Source organism: Populus alba, chromosome 12 (assembly GCF_005239225.2).
Source record: "Populus alba chromosome 12, ASM523922v2, whole genome shotgun sequence".
Taxonomy (NCBI): Eukaryota; Viridiplantae; Streptophyta; class Magnoliopsida; order Malpighiales; family Salicaceae; genus Populus; species Populus alba.
The window spans coordinates 1,636,760-1,661,999 of NC_133295.1; the positions used below are offsets into that span (position 1 = coordinate 1,636,760).

Sequence of the window (25,240 nt, forward strand, 5' to 3'; positions counted from 1 at the left end):
CTTTTTGGATCGTTTTGATGTGCTGGTATCAAAAATGATTTTTAAAAAATAAAAAAATCTTATTGGCATGCTTTTCGACATGAAAAACTATTTAAAAACAACCGTTACCACACTTTCAAATACCCTCTTAACGAGGCTTCTCCCCAAAAATTCAGCTTGTCCTTTCCCAGCCCAACCCTAACCACCCAACATAGCTCAAACCTAACCGCCACCACCAGGTCTACTAGCACATAAATTTACGACACAACCCTAACAAACCACCCAAAAAGATCTCCAACCCAAGGAGATTACTGTACTTTAAACACAAATACAAAATCAGAGGGGGTTTCGTCAGAGACCATGTTTTTGCAAGAACCAGTGTTATATGTACCAAGTGCAGCTTTAAGGTGTTTGGTATTGTTTGCTGAGCTCCGGAAACCTGATTCGAATCGTGAAGCATCAAAGAAAGCCCTTGAACATAAGAAAGAAATCACTAAGCATATGGGTCGTCCCTTTATCCAAACAAACCCTTATGAGGTGTGTGTGTGTGTCAAAGTTTCTATTTTTGTTGAAAAGATTGGATTTTTTTTGCATTTTTTTATTTGAGTTTTTTATTTTTGGGTTTTAGAGGATTATGTGAATCTTGGTTCTAGGGGTAATTAATGGAATTTAGGTTTGTTTTGGATTATTGTTTTCTGGAGGATTCTGTGAATTTTGGTTATATGGTCAGATAATGAAACGAAGAATTTTGTGAATTTGGATTATAGGGTTAGTTAATGGCATATAGGCTTTGTTTTTATCATGTGCTATTGGTTTTATTATATGCTTGAATTGTCATTTATCTGCAAAAGTTTGAGTTTTGTTTGTGATAGTGGGGTTGAGGTTGATATTGCAATAAGGGATGTGGGTGGTTTATTGTAGGGAATAGGGATTGGGGGGGTCTGGGTGTTTTGATGTAGATAGGTGCTTTAATCGTTGTTTGGGATATGAGGGAGTGAATGCTTGTGCCAAATGGGATGGGATTGAGTTTCCAGTTTTGCTGCGATGAATGAAGTTGCTTTTTGGTAGTTGAAACTAAGTTCATTTCAGATTGAGTTATTTGTTGAACTTTTGAACTGATGGGTTGGAGCTTAGGCCTCTGGGTTGATGAAAAGTTCAAATTCTTGTGTGACAATGGACATGGGGGCCATGAGATTAAGATTGCGATGAGGGATCTTGGTGGTTTAGTGGGTTATTGTAGGGAATAGGGATTAGGGGATTTGGGTGTTTTAGTGAAGATAGGTAATTTAATCAGTTTTTGGAACGGCGGGGAGTGACTCCTTGTGCTGAATAGGGTGTGTTTAAGTTTCCAGTTCTGCTGGGATGCATGAAGTTGTTTTGTGTTGGTAGAAACTAGTTCAATTCTGATTGAGTTGTATATTGAGCTTTTGTACTGGAGCGCTGGAGTTTAGGCCTCTGGGTCGATGTTATAGCATGCTTGAATTGTCATTTATTTGCTAGAATTTTGAATTTTGTGTGATAATAGGATGAGGACCATAAGGGTAAGACTTCAATAAGGGATGTGTGTGGTTTGGTGGGTTATTGTAGGGAGCATTGATTGGTGAATTAGGGTGTTTTGGTGAAGATAGTTGCTTCCATCAGTTCTGGGGATGTTGGGGAGTGATTGCTCATGCTGAATGGGATATGATTAAATTTCAAGTTTTGTTGGATGGATGGAGTTATTTTTGGTTGGTGGAAACTAGAGACCAAGTTCGTTTATGATATATTGGAACTTTTGTACTATTGTTTTGACCTTGGGTTGGTACTATAGTACTGTTGTCATTGTTTATACAACCATAAACCGTTATAATATTTCCTGGTGTCTTCAAACGTGCCATTTGTTTTCTAGGCTGTCTATACTTTGTTGGCTGCTACCATGCAACAAATACTCAAAGTTTCTAACGTCAACTGAATACATGAAAATATCCATCAGATGGAGTATATTTGAGTCTCTTCTATATCATAAACTAATGGCACGTGATTATTAGTTACATTTATATGAGTCCACCTTTTTTGAAAATGATACTATGTGAACGCTGATGGCTGCTATGTTCAGTAATAGCCTCCTGCGTGACTAACTTGACAGGTTCATAGTTGGAAGAAATTAAATTTGAAGACTTGGCCTTGACCAATATGATTGCTATAACTGGGAAACATAGATATTAGTTCTTTCTATGCCTAATGAAATTTGGATCGAAAACCAAATTTTCAATTATGAAGCCTTCTGATGGCAACTGCTTTGTGGAAGATTTAAACTGCTTCGTAACAATCATGCCTATCCTCAACACACTATCCAATATGGCCATGTTCTCATGTTGAAAATATAATTGATTGGAATAGAGGCTTTAAAATTTATGGTCGGTTTAATGGTTTATCAATATGCTGTAATTGTATATTTTTATTTTTCAATTGGACGATTGGAATCTATCAAGCAAGCTTTGTATGAACTGGTGATTCTTCCTCTGCGGAAACCTGAGCTCTTCTCACATGAGAAACTTCTTGGTCCACAAAAGGGGGTATTGTTATATGGACCTCCAGGCACCGGGAAGACCATGCTTGCAAAAGTTATTATCAGAGAGTTTGGAGCTGTTTTTATAAATATGAGGATCTCTAATCTGATGAGCAAGTGGTTCGGCGATGCACAAAAGCTCGGTGAGTATAGATCACATTTGAATTGCCTCTCATGTGCTTGAGCTTTGTCTTGCATTTAGCAAAACAATGATGATTTAAAATTATTGCATTGTTATTCTAAAACTTGCTGCCACCCACCGACTATGTTGAGTGAAATTTAGTTTCACTTTGATAATGGAAGCAAGGTAGTACTTTGTGAACATTCCTAACTTGTCCCTTTTGAAGATCTTTATTAGCAGCAACATTATTTTGAATGCTTTATTAGCTTTAATAAGCAGGGCACTGTAGCTTGCTTATCTAATGGATCTTACTCCGATGAATGAGCTTGTGAAATGATCAAAATATTGGTATTTTTGTTGCTGTGTAGTATTTTTATATGTCCTGCATCAGGGATATAACAGAAGTAACTGAATGGCATACACTCTTGCAATTGTGAAAGCGGTCATTACTGTATTTTGCAACTACATCTTTGTGTTGAAACCATCCCTCATTACATTCTTTTCTGCACCTGAAACCAAGCAAGGTTAAGCCCAGTTACATGACCGGTTTTCATTCCACGGGTCACCCCATCCCACAAGCATCAATCTGTACCCACTTTCCACGACTCTGTCTTGGGATGCTGGCAATTCCATGAAGCAGAGCTATTAATGGAAAAGGATTCTTTGAATTGGAGCAAAGAAAGACTTTGGTCATGAGCACAAAAATGAGATGAAGAAATTGTTGAAAGGAAATGGAAGAGAAACAGAATGAAAGAGAGGGACGGTGGTGAAAACCCCATGTTTGGCCTTACAGGATTTAGTAGTATATTTGGGAGAGATGAGGAATAAAGAAAGGCATTGTTTGTATATTTAGTAGTATATTTATAGACAAAGCAATCTTAGATTGTATACTGACGAAATCGAAGTCACTGACCGACCAAATCTCAAGTACAAGAGTGAGCACTACGTGCGCAAAGCAATGGGGGCACTAAAGACTTTGCACTTATATATTGTTTCTCGTGACCCAAAAGTACTCTTTGTGTGCGCTGGGTAATGTATAACAGTTTAAAAATCGTGACAGCTTAATTTGAATGTTCAGAGATGTTTTTCCAAATTGTATTTAGCAATGAGGTTTATGCGAAGATTGCTATAATTAAGTTTTGCTCTGGTGCCCAGTTTATGAATTTTGTTCTAATCTTAAGCAGATGCTACCATAGAATTATAGAGATTTAGGCAGTCTTTGTAGAAGGGGGGCTGCGCAAAAGTATGTTAGTTCCAATGATATTGAAGCTTTTTGTTTCTTGGAAACTAAAATTTCTAATTATACGAACACCTTAGTCAAAAGTATTTGGAGTGGGTCTAAACTGGAATGGTATAGTTTCTTAGCAATTTTAGCAATTTTATTGTATGTGTGTTAAGCATTATTGCATGCATCACTTATAAAGTATTTTTATTTTTGGACAGGATGTCATAGCATGTGATGGTAGAAATCCTGATCACATTGATGTGGAATTTGAATTAATTGGAGGGTTGGAATCTATCAAGCAAGCTTTGTATGAACTGGTGATTCTTCATGTGCGGAAACCTGAGCTCTTCTCACATGAGAAACTTCTTGGTCCACAAAAGGGGGTATTGTTATGTGGACCTCTCAGATAATGGAAGCAAGGTAGTACTTTGTGAACATTCTTAACTAGATTGAACATTCCTAACTTTTCTTTATTAGCAGCAAGATTATTTTGAATGCTCTATTAGCTTTAAAAAACAGGGCACTGTAGCTTGCGTATCTAATGGATCTTACTCTAATGAATAAGATTGCAAAATGATCAAAATATTGGTATTTTTGTTGCTGTGTGGTATTTCTATATATCCTGCATCAGGGATTTAACAAAAGTAATTGAATGGCATACATTTTTGCAATTGTGAAGGTGGTCATTACTGTATTTTGCAACTAAATCGTTGTGTTGAAACCATCCCTCATTAGTCATTACATTCTTTTCTGCATCTGAATCCATTCAAGTCTTGTTGGTTCTGTGCTGACTAGAAACAGACTTAGAAGTAATTAACTAAGTTTGCGTAGTTGCTTTTTTGCTCTTATTGAAGTTCTTATAATTTGATTGATGTTGATTCTCTTCTATGCTGTTGCAGTTGCTGCTGTTTTTAGCCTGGCTTATAAACTCCAGCCTGCCTTTATATTTATTGAGGAGATTGACTGTTTTCTGGGGCAGCGTCGTACTACAGATCTTGAGTTCTGCATTAATGCGGAGTTGTTATGCAGTGACTTGCTAGAATGTGTTTTATGTAGGATTTGTGAAAGTGATTTATTCATGGGCCTGGCCTGGCCGGACTCAGTGACAATATCTTACAAAAAATTATTTTAACGTTTTCCGTATCAAACATTGTTTGTATAAACCTATCTTGCTTTTTTTTGCTTTAGATATAAACAATGCTTTAGAACATTGTTTGTACCTATTGAGATGGTTTTATCACACTTTTTAATAGTCATTCATGTCTTACAAGTTACCAGAATTACTCTATTTTACTTGCAAATATTGCTGCTTTTGTGATAACAGAATCTGTCAGTCAAGTGTTCTTTTAAATTTACAAGAATTGCTTCAATCTGTTCATAACTCTATAACTTTCAAAATACTCCCAGAAATAGAGATTGATTTAAGTGATCACGAATAAGAAAATGACACATAAATGATTTTATAGTTAACACAAACTTGTTACATACATGAATTATTTTTCATAGAAGTAATGTACATTTAACCTTGAATTATGTAAACTATATATAAAAAAAAATAATCCAATACTATGGATTTGCCACCCTATTGTTGATCCACTTGATATCTTGTTTGTACTGCAAAATTAAAAAGGTAAAACTGATCAAATGAAATAGTAAAGAAAAGACTTGTTGTGAACATAAAATTTGAAAACTCAAATGCTTGCAAAACTTACTTGAAAATATCAATTGCATTATTTAGATTCTTCTAGCACCATATCTGCCAGCATTCTTCTTTGTTTTCCTTCTCTGAAGATTCCATTTATCTTCAACCATCCTAAGAAACCATGAAGGCTTTTTTGTTCTAAACACAACGTATCCCGTTACAACTCCAAACACAAACCCGCATCCATATCCCATTGTCACAGCTTTCCATCCAAATCCTTCTCCAAACAATGTTGAATCATCTCCTTCATCAAAGCTTGATGGCGGTAATGATGGTGCCTCATCACCGTAACATTTTTTCAGTACTTGAGATCCACATAAATCCAAGTTTCCTCCAAATGAGCTTGCATCAAAGGTGTTGAATTGCTCTCCACTTGGTATGGGCCCCTCGAGTTGGTTATGTGAAAGGTTTAGGATTGCAAGAAATGTTAGACCCCCCAGCTGAGTTGGAATTCTTCCAGTAAGCAAATTTGAAGATAGATCTAATGATTCCAAATTGGTCAAATTTCCTAGTGATGATTGGATATGACCTGCAAGGTAATTATGAGAAAGGTTAAGCTGTTGGAGTGCTTTAAGCTTTCCCATCACTTTTGGAATCTCTCCGGTGAAATTATTATTTGACAAATCAAGTACTCTGATAGTACTTCGGATCTTCGTAAACTCAATTTCTACACCTTTCCATGTCATTTCTATGGAATAGACATAGTCAATGTAATTTGTTGCATTCATGTAAATCATGTTTTGATCCGAGGCCATCATTGCTTCAAGACTATTGAAATACCCAGTTGGCAATGACCCGCTAAAATCGTTCCCAGAGATGTCAAGAATCCGTAATTTAGAGAAGGAATTATGTGCATTTGAACCCTTCACGAAACCTTGGAGTTTATTCGATTTTAGGACAAGAATTTGAAGCTCTGGAAGTGTTTCTAGAAAGTAGGGAAATGTATCCTCAATCTTATTGTTGCCAAGATCAATAACTTCCAACATCGTGCAGTTGATGATAGACGGTGGTATTGTCCCTTCTAATTCATTTCCATTGAGGTTGAGATATTCCAAGATATTATCCTTTGAAAATGTTGAAGGGATAGTGCCTTGAAGATTGTTCATGCCTAGATGCAACACTGAAAGCATGTTGCTGAAGTTCCCCAAACATAGTGGCGTAGAACCACTCAAGCTGTTGTTGGACAAGTCCAGGACTTGAAGGTATCTCAGCTTGCAAATAGAAGTAGAAATCTCACCTGTCAATTTACTATTGGACGCAAGAATAAGGGCTTGCAAGTTCTCTTGTTTGAAAATCGAACTTGGGATTGGACCATGTAAGTGGTTATTGCTCAAATCAAGGAATCTCAAAGAATCATGTTGGAGTTCACTTATATTACCTATGAAATTATTGTTATGAAGGTCAAGATAATATAAAGAAGGAAGAGCAAACAAAAAGGATGGTATTGTTCCATCGAACAAGTTATTGGATAAATATAGATATTGTAGATTTGAAAGGGTATTTAATTGAGGATCTGGAACTTGACCCATAAATTTATTAGAATCGAGATATAAGTAACGAAGGTGTACAAGGTTTCCAAATGAGAATGGAATGTGACCGCTCAAATTATTACTTGAGAGGTCTAAATAAGTGAGGTTTATGAGATTACTAAGTACAACTAGATCTGATCTTATAATGTTACAATTACGAAGAGACATATATTCTAATGACTTTAGATTACTAATTAAGTTATTTTCTAAATAAACTGAAATTCTTGTATTAGAAAGACTTAGCTGAGAGAGGACATTACTCAAATTGGACGAAGGAAAAGAGCCAGTGAGGCCTTTGTTGTATGACAGAAATAGTGATTCAAGGTTTGGGAGGAGAAAGATGTTACCTGGAAACTTCCCCTGCAATCCACAATCCACAAGGGAAAGAGATGAAAAAGAAGACGACAGATTCGTCAAGGAATTAGGTGCAACCAAAGACATATTTACAGAACTCAAAGCGAGATATCTTAGCTTGGTTAGGTTTCGAACAAGCTTGTCAAAAGAAATTGGTTCTAGACTTAGATATTGGTTGGAAAAGAGATGAAGGGAAACCAACTCACTGAGTTGCTCAAAATCATATGGAATTGGACCAGTAAGATTGTTCCCTCCAAGATCCAAGTACTGCAGGTGCTTAAATTTCCCCATTGAGGATGGGAGTTTTCCTTGCAATCCACAGTAATAGAGTTTGAGGGATGACAGAGAAGAGGACAGATTCATCAAGGAATCGGGAACAACTAGTGACATGTTCACCCAGCTCAGATCGAGTTCTCTAAGCTTGGTTAGGTTTCGAACAAGCTTTTCAAATGAAATTGGTTCTAGAATCAAATAGTTGTTGTCAGAGAGATCAAGTGAAACCAACTCACTGAGTTGCTCAAAACCATATGGAATTGGACCAGTAAGATTGTTCCATCCAAGATCCAAGTACTGCAGGTGCTTAAATTTCCCCATTGAGGATGGGAGTTTTCCTTGCAATCCACAGTAATAGAGTTTGAGCGATGACAGAGAAGAAGACAGATTCATCAAGGAACCGGGAACAACTAGTGACATGTTCACCCAGCTCAGATGGAGTTCTCTAAGCTTGGTTAGGTTTCGAACAAGCTCGTCAAAAGAAAGCTTGTTAAAAGAAATTGGTTCTAGACTCACAAGATCGTAGTTCCAAGAGAGATCAAGAGAAACCATTTTGGAGAGGTGAGAGATTTCTGACGGGACTTGGCCTGCAAGATCTGAACCACTCAGGTTAAGATGTGTTAGATTGGAGAACTGGCCAAATCGAGAAGAAATATGGGAGGAGTTGAAATCATTGAAGGAGAGGTCGAGCTGTTGAAGATGATGGAGAGAGAAGAGAGAATTATTGGGAAGGAGGGCGCCGTAAAGCATGCTGCAAGAGAGGTCCAGGGCAGTGACATGCCCGGTTTTCAGGTCACAAGTGACCCCATCCCACAAGCAGCAGTCTGTACCCTCTTTCCATGATTCTGTCTTGGGATATTGATCATATTGATAGTTTCTAGAAAACCAAAAAGGAGAACTCTGAATGGAGAAGGATTGTTTGAATTGAAGGAGAGAAAGAGATTGGTGATGAGCACACAAATGAGAAGAAGAAGAGTAATTTGAGGAGAGTGGAGATGAAATTGTTGAGTGGAAATGGAAGAGAAACAGAATGAAGGAGAGAGATTGAGAGAGGGACAATGGTGAAAACCCCATGGTGGCTGGCCTTACAGGATTCAAAGTATAATTAACTGGGAATTTAAGATGAGAAGAAAAGAAAGGCATTATTAGTAGTATTTATAGACGAAATCAAAGTCAGTGGTTGAAGCACCAAACAAGTTTCCTTAGCTGGAAGAGAATCGGAGCAAAGAAAGACTAATTTGTACATGAGCACATAATTGTTCGTATTAAAATACCTTTTTCAGGATTTAATAATTAAAAAGATAAAGTAAGAATAAAAATCGATGGAAATATGCAATATGTAAGGTTCCTATCAACTTGATTCCCTGTTGACTTCGAACTGAATTGTCGTTTCTTGGCACCAATGACTTCGCACTAATATAAAAAATAATTTAAACTATGGAATTAAAATGATAATCAAAGTCCCTTAATTCACTAATACAAGTGTTCATAAATTGAGGTGCTGGATATTCATGTTAATTAAAAAAATAAAATTGTTAATTATGAAATATTTATAATAATAATAATAATAAAAAGATTTATGCGAAGATTGCTATATCAAACAGATATTTTAATCCTTTTACTATTTATGAGAATGTCAAACAGATATTTTATTAATGACAATATTGATTTTCTAAATGGATTAAATATCTTTTGAGGGGTTGTTAATTTTCTTAAAATTAATTAATCCTTTTACTATTAAAAATCTTGTGGGGGATAGAAAGTTGTGGGAAGAAAAAGGATAATTATTTTCAGCTGAAATCAGCTGTGCCCTTTCGCTTCCTTTTAGGCTCCCGGCCAGTCATGCAGTTGGTGTGGGAATAATAATCCCCTTTGCATGGGACAGGCTGACTCATCAGTCCTCATGCATGTATATGGTGAATTGTTTTGCATGCGATTGTTCATTCTTAAATGCAAAACTAAGAGTCTTTCGCTGAAGTTTCCTAAATATGCAATGGTGGTGTAGAACCGCTCAAACTAATTTTTTACAGGTTAGACTTGAAGGAATTTCAGAGCAGCGTACCGGAATATTTAGTGAATGTTTAGGAATAACATTATACTGAACCATTACAGGAAAACAGAGCACAACGATGAACCAAGGAATGGAGTTTGAAGGTTCTTGCACTCAATTAGATGCTGTGGGATTGGTCGTCCTCAAAGGTATTTCTCTTTCAGCATCAACAAGGGAGAACCAATCTTCATTTGTTCTGTCCTTGACCTCCAAGTCTTCGGAACTTGGATGTGAGCGTTGGAAACACGGCAGCACTAATATCTCCACACAAGGAGAGCTATGAGCAGTACTAATTTCCAAAATTGACATTTTGGCAGCAAGTCTTTGAGCTAACAAATACAGTTCATGCTCTAATTGAAAAAAGTACTTATTGTTATGGAACTGTATTTATAAAAAAAATAATAAAAAATTCGTGACTGCTTAATTTGAATGTTCAGAGACGTTTTTCCAAATTGTATTTATCAAAGAAATTTATGCGAAGATTTCTTTGCCCACTAATATATAATTTCTAAGAAATTCAAGCCACAAAATCGGAAGAAAACTTCTTAATAATTTACGATCGTAGTTTACCCACAGCTTAAGCAAGTGGGCATGCAGAGTTAAAGAGTCATCCTCACCGTCTTATGTCCGCTTCAATCCAATCTACAGTCAACACGTTCTGGCAATAGCTTTATTGAACCGTTACTACAAGAAAACTGACAAACAATGGAGAATTAATGGAGTTTGAAGGTTCTTGCTCTCAATTACATGCTGTGGGATTGGTCGTCCTAAAAGGTCTTTCTCTTTCGGCATCAACAAGGGAGAACCATTCTTCATTTGGTCTGTCCTTTACCTCCAAGTCTTCAGAACTTGGATGTATGGATATTGTGGTGCTAAATATGGAACTGAAGGTTCGCTTGCAGATATTTCCACACAAGATTGAGCGTTGGAAACACGGCAGTACTAATTTCCAAAATTGAAATTTTTGCAGCAAGTCTTTGTGCTCACAGATACAGTTCATGCTCTAATTAGAACTTCCTTTGTAGCTTGTCTAATGGCAGCTGTTCTCGGGGACATCTACCCCGCTATTATTCCTTGTTGTCTTATAAACTTAATACTAATTGGACCCCCCTTCGCATGCACTGATAGATTAATATTATTGCTAATATTAACAAGAATAGGTGATTGTTTACTTGAAGGGTTAAGCAATTTATATGTTTCTCAGAAGAATAAGAAGAAGAAGAAGAAGCATTTCATATATAGCATAGAAAATAGCAATGAACATGTGCTTATTAATATATACAGTTTGTGCTCCTCCCTTGCAGCTCGTCTGATGGGAAGTGCACGTTGCTGGGGACTACTACCACTCGTCCTCGTCTTCTATAACATTCCATGCCAACAAAAGACAATAATGACTAAACAGGAGTGTTGGAAACACGGAAGTATTAATTAATTTCCAAAATTAACATTTTTGTTGAGATCAAGTCTATGTGAGTGATGTGCAGCAAGTCTATGAAAATCTGCTAAAAGAACAGCCATTCATATGGATTTTAGACCCGCTCAAGATTCTTTACGCAGGAAGGAATGTTTCTTTTCAAATAATTAATAGAATTTTTATAGTGGTGGTTTTAGCATTGCGGGGGTTGTGGTGATGCATATATCCCTCAATAGTACATCTTAATATTAATAAAAAATTTAAACTTTCTTTTCACATACCTTTTGTTCCAAATTGGGTTAAAGAAATATTCAATTATGCATATTAATTACCTTCCAAAACTGACATTTTTGTTGAGAGTAGATAAAATCCCCTACATGCAAGTCTATGTGCTTAAAGGTACACTCTGTGCTCTTCCTTCGCAGCTCGTCTGATTGGAATTGTACGTTCTTCGAGACTACTACCCTTCTAAGAAATCTGGTCTGTACAGGTTAATAATTAAGGATTTCCATAGAGCAGAGCTCGGAGAAGAAAGTCTCCATATCCATTTAAATAACAGAGCCCTGTTTTTTGACATTAGGGAGCCTATGCCAAGACCTCCTTGCTTTTTATCACGCATTCCACACCATAAGAAACGTCTGATGGGTACGTTTGTTACACTTTTTAATAGTTATTTATGACTTACAAGTCATCAGAATTACTTTATTTTGCTTGCAAATATTGCTGCTGTTGTGAGAATCAGTCGAGTGTTATTCTTTTAATTCATAAGAATTGTTTTAATTTGCTTGCACACTCGTAGATTTGTACAGCAATCTGTTCATAACTCTATAAATCTTAAAATACTCCCAGAAAAGGAGATTGATTTAAGTGATCAAGAATAAAAAATGGACAAATAAAAAAAAAACCCAAAACATAAATGATTTTATAATTTCCAACAAGGGAGAATCAATCTTCTTTCAGATCAAGGAAGTCAAACCCATGAAACTCTTGAGCGATGCCAAATCCAATTTCTTTTTTACTTAGATGCATGCTAGATTCAAGAGTATATAGGTCTGACAAGATACTAAATCCAATTTTCTCAAGGAAAAATCAGCAAATCTTTATTTATTAATTACTAAAGACTCAATATATACAAAGTGGAATTCTATTCATGTCTAATCTTACATCAAAATATTATAAGTTTTGTTAATACTCTATGTTATCCTTATCTTTAATATAACATGGAGTATTCTATTTTGATAATTCAAATTTATTGAAATAATATTACTTTGAGAATGTAATTTCCAAGAAAACATCGGAAGAAAACTTGTTAATAATTTACGATCGTAGTTTACTCACAGCTTAAGCAAGGGGGCATGCAGAGTTAAAGAGTCATCCTCACCTTCTTATGTCCACTTCAATCCAGTCTCCAGTCAACACGTTCGGGCAATACCTTTGTTGAACCGTTACTAGAAAAGTACAGACAAACAATGGAGAATTAATGGAGTTTGAAGGTTCTTGCCCTCAATTAGATGCAGTGGGATTGGTCGTCCTAAAAGGTCTTTCTCTTTCAGCATTTCATTTGGTCTGTCCTTTACCTCCAAGTCTTCGATCGGAACTTGGATGGAAACCAAGGCAAAGTGATAATTACGCCAAGCAATGGAGCACTAATGACTTTGCACACACATATATATTGTTTTTCACGACCCAAAAAGTCTTTTTTAATTATCCAAGAGTTCCTATCAACTTTTCCTGTTTACTTGGTTGGTAATGTGAATTATCAGTGTATTTTTCTTAAATATTTTTTTTATTATAAATATATTAAAATGATATTATTTTTTTACATTAACACATCACAATTTATAAAAAATCATTTAAAAAAATGAACTTAATATTTTTTTAGATAAAACAAACAAGATTAAGTAACCAATAAATTCGTTCAGTGAATATATTGCAATGACATTACTACTGGAAATTAAACAGACAAATTAAGAAGATTGGAGTTTCTTTCTCAGCATCAACCAATCTTCATTGGGTCTTTACTTTTCCAGCATGTGGACATGCAGAGTTTTAACTTTTAAGCACCAAAATCTGGATAAAAATAAACAAATTGATGACTTTATCCATTTCTGCCAAGTTTTGTATTAAATTTGCTGTAAAAGTATGCCTTTTTCTTATTAAAATAGGCATAGCATAGCAGATAGAAAATATTAAGGAAATTGATAAAAGAATCCAATTAAGAAATGTGTGAAATATTTTGGACCTAATTAATAAAAGATATTGTTTCGAGCTTAATTGAGTATTGAGATATAAGTTGAACCACAATGGGTTGCATACGTCTAGAAGTTAACCTTTATTTTTGAAAGCTTATTAGAAGATATCCTGACTCATAAATAAAAAAAATACAATGAATTATTTCAAAATAATTCATATGTCCTACATCTGTTTCACTAAAATTAATTCGCTCTAATATCAAATATGCCATTTTTTAGATGTTAGAGTGTTGGATTTCTCCCTTCATTAATTACTTGAAAAAAACAAGTGTATCATATAAGTAGTTATTTGAAGATTATATCAATTATTTTTGACACAGAGTGGATAAAAGGATGACATTGAAAAAGTTAAGTGATGCACATTGTCAATAAGGTAATAGGACGCAAGTATTTTCTAGTTTTCTCAAAGGAAAATTAATTAAAATTTATCTTTGTAAACCAAAATAACGACAACAATAATAATATTAATAAAAATCTTGCTTTAGGGGCTAAATGGATAAAATAAAAAGATCGTTGCTGTCTCTTTTGGGATGCTAAGGAATCGTGTTGGGGTGCTTGAAAGTGGAAACGATGAACGAAGTTTATGCTCGAAACCAAACTTGAATAAATATGTTTACAACTTTGAATGTTTAGACATGCTCCTTCATGGTATGACTACTCTTTCAGACTAACTTGATTAGAATTAATAGCTTGACAAGCCTCTCTGTTTTTTATATTTTTTTCTTTGTTTTAAATTTTTTTTTTAATGTTTTTAAATCATTTTAATATATTGATATCAAAAATAAATCTTAACAAATTGTTTTTATTATTTTCAATATATTTTCAAAACCAGGCAAGTTATTGTGCTAAATACAGTTCATGCTCTAATTAAAACTTCCTTTGCAGCTCGTCTGATAGGAACTGTATGTTGCTGAACCATTACAGGAAAACAGAGCAGCGTACCAGAACTGACAAAGATTGGAGTTTCAAGGTTCTTGCCCTCAAGATTACCAAGTAAGTGTGGGATTGGAAAGATCTTTCTTTTCCAGCATCAACAAGGGAAAACCAATCTTCAGCTGCTCTGTCCTTTTCCTCCTTGACCTCCAGGTCTTCGCAATCATACAATTATTCAATATGGAACTGCAGGTTGAATTATTCAATTGCAAATATCTCCATACAATTAGGTCCCTTTGTTGACTGTGCAAGAGTGTTGGAAACACGGCAAAATTAATTTCCAAGTTAGTGGAGGCCTAAAAGATCTTTCTTTCTCAGCATCAACAAGGGAAAATCAATCTTCATTTGGTCTGTCCTTTTCCTCCTTTACCACCAAGTCTTCGCAACCATACAATTATTCAGTATGGAATTGCAGGTTGAATTATTCAATTGCAAATATTTCCATACAATTAGGTCCCTTTGTTGACTATGCAAGAGTGTTGGAAACACGGCAAAATTAATTTCCAAGTTAGTGGAGGCCTAAAAGATCTTTCTTTCTCAGCATCAACAAGGGAAAATCAATCTTCATTTGGTCTGTCCTTTTCCTCCTTTACCACCAAGTCTTCGCAACCATACAATTATTCAGTATGGAACTGCAGGTTGAATTATTCAATTGCAAATATTTCCATACAATTAGGTCCCTTTGTTGACTATGCAAGAGTGTTGGAAACACGGCAAAATTAATTTTCAAAATTGACATTTTTCCAGCAAGTCTACGTACGTGCAATTTGTGCTCTAATTATAACTTCCTTTGTGTCGCGTCCGATGACAACTGTTCTTGGAGACTTCTACCCCTGATCTATGCCTGGTTTTTCTTGGTATCATTGCATCTTTGAAGTTTGGTTTTCCTTACAATTTACTTTATCTTTCATTAGATTTCTCTATATTGTAAGAAATATTTTTAAGGGGATCATATGCCATGTCATGTTTTTAAAATAATATTAATTGTGTGTGTGTATATATATATATATTTATAAAATTTATAAATGATAATTAAATGCTTGGAGTCCATTGCTTTCTAATGATGAACTAAGTAAAATACATAATGGATTAAAATGAAAAAAATCAGGATCCCTATGCTAGCCATATTAAATATTACGTAAAATCATGTAACCTCCCTCAAAATATAGAAAATCTAAAGTTTGGTATTGACGGTTCAATCATGGTATGGACTAAATCCACTTACTTGAAAAACCCAAGGATATATGAGCCCAGAAAAAGATAGTCCACGCATACAAAAACTCAAAAGAAATCAAATTTAGAAAAGTATGGTAGGATGTCAAATCTATTTTTTTTTAATTTAGCTTTGTGTTAAGCCCAAAAGCATATAGGTTTAGTAAGAAATCAAACCCAACTTTCTCTTTATTTATTAATTACTAAAGACGCAACTCAATATATATATAGTGGAATTCTTCCATATCTAATCTTACATTATCCTATATCTTTAATATAATATGGAGTATTCTATTTTGATAAAATCAAATTTATTGAAATAATATAACTTTGAGAATGTTAGAAAACAAACTCCCTATATATCTAGGATGAGTTTACAAGATTTGTGGTTAGATATGCATCACATTAGATTCCATGCAAGTACTTCAGCATTGGCAATAACAGCCACTAATTACTATCTCTAGCTAGTATGAGAAAATTGCAGATATATAGCTAGGAATATCCTCTATTAAAAGGAGCCTAGCAGGATCAAACCTTATTTTCAGAGGCGTACACACAACTCAAAGTACAATAAAGAGCGGAGTTTGAACAACAAAGAACGGTCTATGAACAGCTTCGTGAAATGGTCATGAACATGACACAGGGTGGAACATCTGCACCTAATCCTTTTTGGCCGTATGACCACCAGCCTCCTCCTCTTCCTCCTCCTCCTCCAGCTCCACCTTTATATTAATTTGTAATAAACATTATTTACCTTTAAAATTTCGTTTAATATTTTTTTGAAACACAGTCATTTTGTAATGAATATTATTTAACTTTGATTTTTTGTTTTTGATGTTTAATATAAATTTTATTTGCATAATTGGTTTTTATTACCATTAATTTATATCATTTTATATTATGTATTCTAAATAATTTTTTAAAAAACAAATTAAAAAAAAACAATTGCAAAGGGATTTACCGACGGAATTCATCCGTCTGCGACAAATTTACTGACGGTAACTGGCTGTCGGTAATACACGATATCACCGACGGAATAAAATCCGTCGGTATATTTCAAGCGGGAAACTTTTTTTTTTTTTGCGTGCAAATTCCATCTGTAAAACCATCAGCAAATGGTTTTTTTGTTTTTCCGACCGATATAGCGACGGAATGTGGAATCATCAACAAAAAAAAGGTCGACGGACGTATTCCGTCAGTAATATAGTCGATACATAAGTTATCGATGAACTCCTAATCACACATCGACGTAATATTTTCGTCGGTAAAACTGTGAAATCTTGTAGTGTATACTATGGAGTATTCCATTTTGATAAAATCAAATTTATTGAAATAATATAACTTTGAGAATGTTAGAAAACAAACTCCCTTTATATCTAGGATGCGTTTACAAGATTTGTGGTTAGATAAGCGCATGCATCACATTAGATTCCATGCAAGTACTTCAGCATTGGCAATAACAACCACTAATTACTATCTCTAGCTAGTATGAGAAAATTGAAGATAGCTAGGAATGTCCTCTACTTCAGCATTTCGTATTATGAATAAAACTAAATTATCGTATTCAAAAACATAAATAATCGAAAATAATAATTAAGTCATAAATACAATTAAAACTATAGAGATTAAATGTTATATAGTTTGCAAAACCACGTCCTAGGATTAAGTTATAATTAACTCAAATACAAAAGAAATTTATGCAAATTGTATAAAAGTGATTACAATTACAGATAAACAAAATAGTAAGATTTCAGTAACTATCTTTGCAGTACAGAGTTTCTCATGTGTGGAGTAAATCAGCATAGGATCTTATAAATTATGATCTCTTATGAATGTAAATATCTGCCAACCTCTTGGTTCTTTTTGTTAAATTATATTTATGTAGTCTTATTTATTAAGGGTAGAATAGTACTTTCAGTTTAACCTATATATACTTTATTTGTATTTAGGTTAAGACTATGAATTCATAATATACAGATTATTCAGAATTCTAGCCTCCTTTTTGTGTTTGATCTCAATAAGTTTAACATGGTATCAGAGCTGGTTTTATGAAACGAGGCTTAATCCCAAATACAGCTTCGCGGATCCAACTTTTTGGAGCTGGTTTTATGAAACGACAATTTTTTTTGGAGTGATGTTTTGTCTTCCGCTTCTGCAAAATTGGGTATTTCGATAGTTTCTGTAATTATTTTGGTATTTCGACAGTTTCTGCAATTATTTTGGTATTTCGTCTTCCCTTCAGCTTCTGCAATTTGGTATTTGCATTCAGTTTTTGCAAATTTATTTTGTGTTTTGGAGTAATCGTATAATTTCGAGAAGATATTTGTTTAGTTTTCTGCAATTCAGTTTCTGCAAATTGGCATTTAGTTTTCCGCTGCTTTTGCATTCTGGTTCCTTGTGACTATTGATTATGGCTACTGAAAGAGATGATTCACTTTAGTCTGTGAGTGTGAGGTTGGATGGGAAGAAGTATTCGTATTGGAGTTATGTAATGCGAAATTTTCTTAAGGGTAAGAAGATGTGGGGGTATGTTAGTGGAACTTATATAATACCTAAGAATATTGAGGAGGGGGATGTTGTTTTGATAGATACATGAGAAGCAAATAATGCAAAGATTATTACTTGGATCAACAATTCTATTGAGCATTCGATAGGTATGTAGTTGGCAAAGTATGAGATAGCAAAAGAGGTTTGAGATCATTTGGAAAGGTTATTCACACAATCAAATTTTGCAAAACAATATCAATTAGAGAATGACATACGAGCTCTTCATCAAAAGAATATGAGTATTCAAGAGTTTTATTCTGCTATGACAGATCTTTGGGATCAATTAGCTCTTACAGAATTGGCAGAATTAAAGGCATGTGGTGCCTATATTGAGCGTAGAGAGCAGCAACGATTAGTACAGTTTTTAACAGCATTTCACAGTGATTTCGAAGGACTTAGAGGTTCAATTCTACATCATTCTCCACTGCCTTGTGTTGACTCTGTTGTTAGTGAGTTATTGGCTGAAGAAATACGTCTTCAGTCTTATTCTGAAAAGGGAATTCTTTCTGCTTCAAATCCTTCAGTATTAGCAGTGCCTTCTAAGCCATTCTCTAATCATCAGAATAAGCCTTACACAAAGGTTGGCTTTGATGAGTGCAGCTTCTGTAAGCAGAAAGGGCATTGGAAGGCTCAGTGTCCTAAGTTGAGACAACATAATCAAGCTTGGAAGTCTAGCAATCAGTCACAATCTAATGCTCATAGACCACCTTAGGGTTGTAAACCACCACACCACAATACTGCAGCAGTAGCTTCCTCAAGCTTTATTACCGATCCTAATATTTTGGCTGAACAATTTCAGAAGTTTCTCTCTTTGCAGCCACAAGCAATGTCTGCTTCTTTTTCCATAGGTCAGTTGCCTCATAGTTCCTCAGGTATGTCACACTCTAAATGGGTCTTGGATTCTGGTGCTTCTCATCATATGTCTCCAGATTCCTCATCTTTTACCTCTATGTCCCCTTTGTCTTCCATTCTTGTTATGATTGTTGATGGCACTCCTATGCCCTTAGCAGGTGTTGGTTCTATTGTCACACCTCACTTGTCTCTCCCTAATGTTTATATTATTCCAAAACTCAAATTGAATCTTGCGTTTGTTGGTCAAATATGTGATTCTGGTGATTATTTAGTCATGTTTTCTGGTTCGTTTTGTTGTATACAGGATCTGCAGTCTCAGAAGCTGACTGGGACAGGCTATAGAGAGAATGGACTATATATTTTGGATGAGTTAAAAGTGCCAGTTGTCGCTGCTGCTGCTACTACCGTTGATTTGTCTTCCTTTCATTTGAGTCTTTCATCTTCTAGTTTTTATTTATGGAATTCTCGTCTAGGTCATGTTTCATCTTCTCGTTTGAGATTTTTAGCATCCACAGGAGCTTTAGGAAATTTGAAAACTTGTGACATTTCTAATTGTAGTGGATGTAAATTGGCAAAATTTTCCGCCTTACCTTTTAATTGAAGTATTTCTGTTTCTTCTTCACCATTTGATTTGATTCATTCTGATGTATGGGGACCTTCTCCTGTTGCCACAAAAGGAGGGTCTCGATATTATGTCTCTTTTATTGATGATCATACTCGTTATTGTTGGGTTTATTTAATGAAACATCATTCTGAATTCTTTGAGATATATGCAGCTTTTCGAGCTCTTATCAAAACTCAACATTCTGCTATGATTAAATGTTTTAGGTGTGATTTGGGTGGGGAATACACCTCTAATAAATTTTGCAAATTGCTTACCCTAGATGGAACCATCCACCAAACTTCTTGTATAGATACTCCTGAGCAAAATGGTGTTGCTGAAAGAAAACATAGGCACATTGTTGAAACTGCTCGTTCTCTTGTTGTCTACATTTGTTCCTAGTGAGTTTTGGGGAGAAGCTATTCTTACTGCTGTAAGTTTAATTAATACAATTCCATCTTCTCATAGTTCGGGTCTATCTCTTTTTGAAAAGTTATATGGGTATGTTCCTGATTATTCCTCATTTAGAGTCTTTGGTTATACTTGTTTCGTTCTTCATCCTCATGTAGAACGAAGTAAGTTATCCTCTCGATCCGCTATTTGTGTTTTTCTAGGCTATGGTGAATGTAAAAAGGGTTATCGTTGTTTTGATCCAATAACTCAGAAACTTTATGTGTCTTGTCATGTTGTCTTCCTTGAGCATATACCTTTCTTTTCTATTCCATCCACTACTCATAACTTGACTAAATCTGATGTTATTAGTGTAGATCCATTTTCTGAGGATTCTGATAATGATATCTCTCCCCATGTTCGATCAATTTGTACTCATAACTCTGCAGGTACTGGTACTTTACTCTCTAACACACCTGAAGATCAATTCTCAACTATAGCCCTTCAAGCTTCGTCTGAGATTGTGGATCCACCTCCACGTCAGTCCATCCATATTCGTAAGTCTACAAAACTACCAGATTTTGCTTATTCTTGTTATTCTTCATCATTTACTTCCTTTTTAGCTTCTATTCATTGTCTTTTTAAGCCCTCTTCCTATAAAGAGGCAATTCTTGATTCGCTTTGGCAGCAAGCAATGGATGAGGAACTTTCTGCTTTGCATAAGACAGATACTTGGGATCTAGTTCTTCTATCTCCTGGTAAGAGTGTTGCTGGTTGTCGTTGGGTGTATAAGATCAAGACTAATTCTGATGGGTCTTGTTGCTACCCAAATTTTTGACCCATGTTTTTGATATATTTTCAAAAAAATTCCAAAAATAGAGAAAAACAAAGAAAATCCAAAAAATATGTTTTTTAATATATTTTCGTCATTTTAGCATTTTCAACGTCGTCTAAAAAAGAATTTAAATTTTTAAGGGTATTTCGAACGCGTTCGACTTTTCACGCGTCATTTTTAAAATCATTGATTTTCCGCATTTGAGTCGACGTTGATATTGCTCGTTTTCAAAAAATACAAAAAAACAAGAAAAATCAAATTTTACAAAAAAGAAAGTTAAGGGACCAATTTTGAAAACTTGGCAATATTTTTTGCCTATAAATACTAGTTTCCAACACTTGCAAAAGGGGGGTTAATTTTGGAAACACCAAAAAATACAAAAAAGAAAACCTAAACCACAAAGAACCCTAAAAAACACAGCAGCCGCCCCTTTCCTAAAACAAATCCCAAACACAGCCCCCCCTTCCCCGGAGTTTTGATTTTTTATTTGGTCACCCGAAACCAAGTCGGCCTCCCCCCTGGTTTTGAATGCTTTTTTCTCAACACCGGCCCCCATCCTCTGCTTTTTTTTTGTTTTTCTTTCAACACCGGAACCATTTTCTTCTTCTCCAAACAGCCGCCGATCATCTCCTTCTCCTTTTGAAATCAAAAGCCAGCGCCACCCCTTCTCCCCTCATCACAGCCCTCACTGTCTCCCTCGCCCCTCTCTCGGCCACGCCTCTATTTTCGGTTGAAAATCAGAGGGACCTTCCCGATTCCCACAAATCTTCCCCTCTCAGCCGTTTCTCCTTCAACCGATTAGCAGCAGCCCTTCTTCGGCCGGCCGGCACCAGACCATCCTCCTCCGGACCATCGGTCTCTCCTCCACCACAGAGCAGTCCCCATCATCTCCGCAGACCACCACGGATCTGCCCCCAGTCAGCATCGAAGGCATCCCCTTCCTGCAGCAACCTCGCCGCCACCGATCTCCAACCAATCCGCCAGCAGCAACGCCGCCTCCTCACTTACACCGCCCGATCTGCCATCCTAAGCAAAGGAGAAGAGGACGAAACCCAAAACAACTGACCTGAAAGAACAGTCAGCCAAGAAGAAGAAAGAAGACAGCGGTTCACAGATCAAAAAAAGAAAAAAATCCGAGAATGGATCTGGCCTAAAATAGACTTGCTGGTTGCGTTTCTTATTGTTTTTTCAGGTCAACACCTGCGAGGAAAGGGCGAGGGGAAGGAGTCGATCTAGACCCCCCTTGTTTCTGTTTTTTCTGAGGTGGCGCGTGAACCCACACGCCACCAGTGGCGGTGGCACGTGGGAAGACGCGCCGCCATTGTTCATGCGGGTCCAGAGCCTTCCCAGCAGTTTCCTAGATTTTTTAGGGGTTGTTATGTAATTTTTATTTGTGTAATGTCTTTTCTGTAATTTTGAATTTTTATTATTTGTATTTTGTGGATGTAAAAGAAAAGGAAAAGAAAGAAAAGAAAAGAAAAGAGAAAGTGATAAATAACAAAAAATAGAAATGTTTGTGTGTGCTTGTATGTTTGTTTTTTTATTTATTTATGTTATTGAATTAAAAATCAAAAAGGACAAAAAGAATTATTTGTTAATTTAAATATGGTTAAATATCTCAAGGACAAATAAAATCAAGTTGTATTTTCCATGAAAATGTGAGAACAAGTTTCTACATATATTCGGGAATTTAATAACTGATTTATTCAAGCCTTAGAATTTAATTAATATTTTAAATTTTCAAATCACATCAGAACACAAAGCAGCTTACCTTAGGTAGGGTGTGTTAGGGGTATACCTTCCCTAACCACAACCAGTCCCTTACCCACGATCTCTGACAAGACTAGTACATCAGGTTTCCTAGTAGCCCTCAATGAATTACTAGGTGGCGACTCCCACGAACGAATTCAAAGCAAACGCAACGATGATAAAAATCGCCAGTCGATGCCGTGCGCCAAGATTTTTTTGGGGTGCGACAGGTCTATTGAGCGATACAAAGCTAGGCTGGTTGCAAAAGGATACTCTCAACAGTATGGTATGAACTATGAGGAGACATTTGCCCTGGTTGCAAAAATGACTACTACTATCATGGTAGTGATCCCACAGATCGTAAGTCTGTTACCGGGTTTTGTATCTTCTTAGGTGATTCTCTTATTTCTTGAAAGAGCAAGAAACAATCTATTGTTTCTCAATCATCCACTAAAGCAGAATATCGTGCCATGACATCTACCACTAAAGAGATTGTTTAATTACGTTGGTTACTTGCTGATATGGGAATTTGCTTTTCTCATCCTACTCCTATGTATTGTGACAACCAGAGTTGTATTCAGATTGCTCACAACTCAGTTTTCCATGAGCGAACTAAGCACATTGAGATCGATTGTCATCTTACTCGTCATCATCTCAAGCATGGCACCATTACTTTGCCTTTTGTTCCTTCTTCCTTGCAGATTGCAGATTTCTTTACCAAGGCGCATTCCATCTCTCGTTTTTGTTTTCTGGTTGGCAAACTCTCGATGCTTGTAGCTGTTGCATCGTGAGTTTGAGGGGAGATGTTAAATTATATTTATGTAGTCTTATTTATTAAGGGTAGAATAGTACTTTTAGTTTAACTTATATATACTTTATTTGTATTTAGGTTAAGACTATGCATTCATAATATACATATTATTTAGAATTCTATCCTTCTTTTTGTGTTTGATCTCAATAAGTTTAACTCTTGTAATAAGTGGTTATGGAAGAATGTCACCTCTCTCTCTCTTTGGATTCCTTGTACGCATTTCATTGTGAGATGTTTGGTGCCTCTGCTGGTAACGCTGACAGCAACAGCATGCCAAATAATGGTATGAAAGGGGAAGCTTTGATCATTCTTCAAGTTAAGACCGGAGAGGTGGTAATGCTATGTCTATTCTTCCTTGTGCATGTTCATAAACAAGAGGATGGGAGAAGGGAAGAGGTTCATAAACAAATGCCAGAGGATGTTAGCCAAGTTCCCCAAAGGAGGCAAGTATACTTGCAAGCCTTGTGCTGCTTCTCATAAATTCTAACATTACTCGATGCTTGAATTCACATGAGAGATGCATTTCTCTCTCTCTGAATGCGTTGCTGGTTTCATTTTTCCAGATCACCCGAGAAATCTAAAAATAGTGCCTCATATGTTATTCTTATAATAGTTATACCTAGTATCAACAAAAGTGGGAAGAAAATTACCAGAAATGGATTTGTTCTAAACTCCTGAATTGATAGCTGCAAGTTGTCTGCAAGACCAAATCCTTTACATTTGTCTAGAATGCAATTGAATTTGGTGTTGGGAACTGAAGCTCCCAATTACCTCAAATCCTGATTCAAACCCTTGATTGATTGAATTAGTAAAATCCTGCCCCAGTGGTGTTTATCCATTGTTGAACCTCTTGTTGACACAACCATAGCCATGAGACCTCATGTACTGGTCTTCATTATGCCTTTCAACATGCTCTAGATGATAGAATATAAAGTGCATTATCTGATATAAACATGAGTTTTTTATCCTGAAAAACGTAGTTTTAGCAAATGAACAGTTTAGGCAACTACTGATTTGTTTTTTAACATTTTTGATGGCTGGGGGTTCGATTTAGTCACTCATTTACTCACAGATTATGATGGTACCCATCTTAGCTCAATATCTCTTGCAGCTTCTTTCAGTCTCTCATGAGTTCTTGAGTTTTTGCCAAATCTTAAACCATGTTGTCAGCTCCGTGGGTTCTATTTTACTAAACCTTAATCTGAGCTATATGTCGCACCCCAAAAAAATCAGCGCGCGGCATCTGCTGGCGATTTAAGTCTCGTTGTTGTTGTTTGCTTGAATTTGATTCGTTGGAGTCGCCACCTAGTAATTTATTGAAGGTTACTAGGAAACCGGATGTACTGGTCTTGTCAGAGATTCGCGGGTAAGGGATTGGTTGTGGTTAGGGAAGGTATTAGCACCCCTAACGCACCCTACCTGAGGTAAGCTGTTTCGTGGCTTTGACGTGTTAAAGAAGTTTTAATAATTGTCTTTTCATCGGAAATTAGAAATATCACTTACGTATAAGTTAATAATTCTTAACTGTGATCCGATCAAAATATTAAATTCTTCTTTAATCCTTGCAATTGCATCATAACAAAATATATAAAAATAAATCAAACAAAATACAAACAACCACATTCATTTTTACTATATTTTTTGTTTCTTTTCTTTTCTTTTTTAATTCAATAGCATAAATAAATAAACAAACACACACACAACTTTCTTTTTATTATTTATTTTTCATTTTTCTTTTCTATTTTCTATTACATCACATTTATACAAAAATACAAATCCAATACAAAAATAAATAAATAAATAAATAAATAAAAAAGCTACCTAAAAATTACAATAAGGGCCTCAAAACCATATGAAATTTAC

General features: G+C 35.6%; 1 protein-coding gene across 1 annotated transcript in view; it reads left to right on the plus strand.

Annotated features, from left to right (window-relative positions):
* The window catches only part of LOC118058043 (uncharacterized), a 47,709-nt gene that overhangs the window by 3,995 nt on the left and 18,474 nt on the right, over positions 1-25,240 (plus strand). The window contains 7 exon segments of the mRNA XM_073403677.1: positions 235-528; positions 610-625; positions 1,724-1,732; positions 2,120-2,132; positions 2,423-2,670; positions 4,773-4,872; positions 18,481-18,490. Coding sequence (XP_073259778.1) covers positions 235-528; positions 610-625; positions 1,724-1,732; positions 2,120-2,132; positions 2,423-2,670; positions 4,773-4,872; positions 18,481-18,490 — 690 coding nt within the window.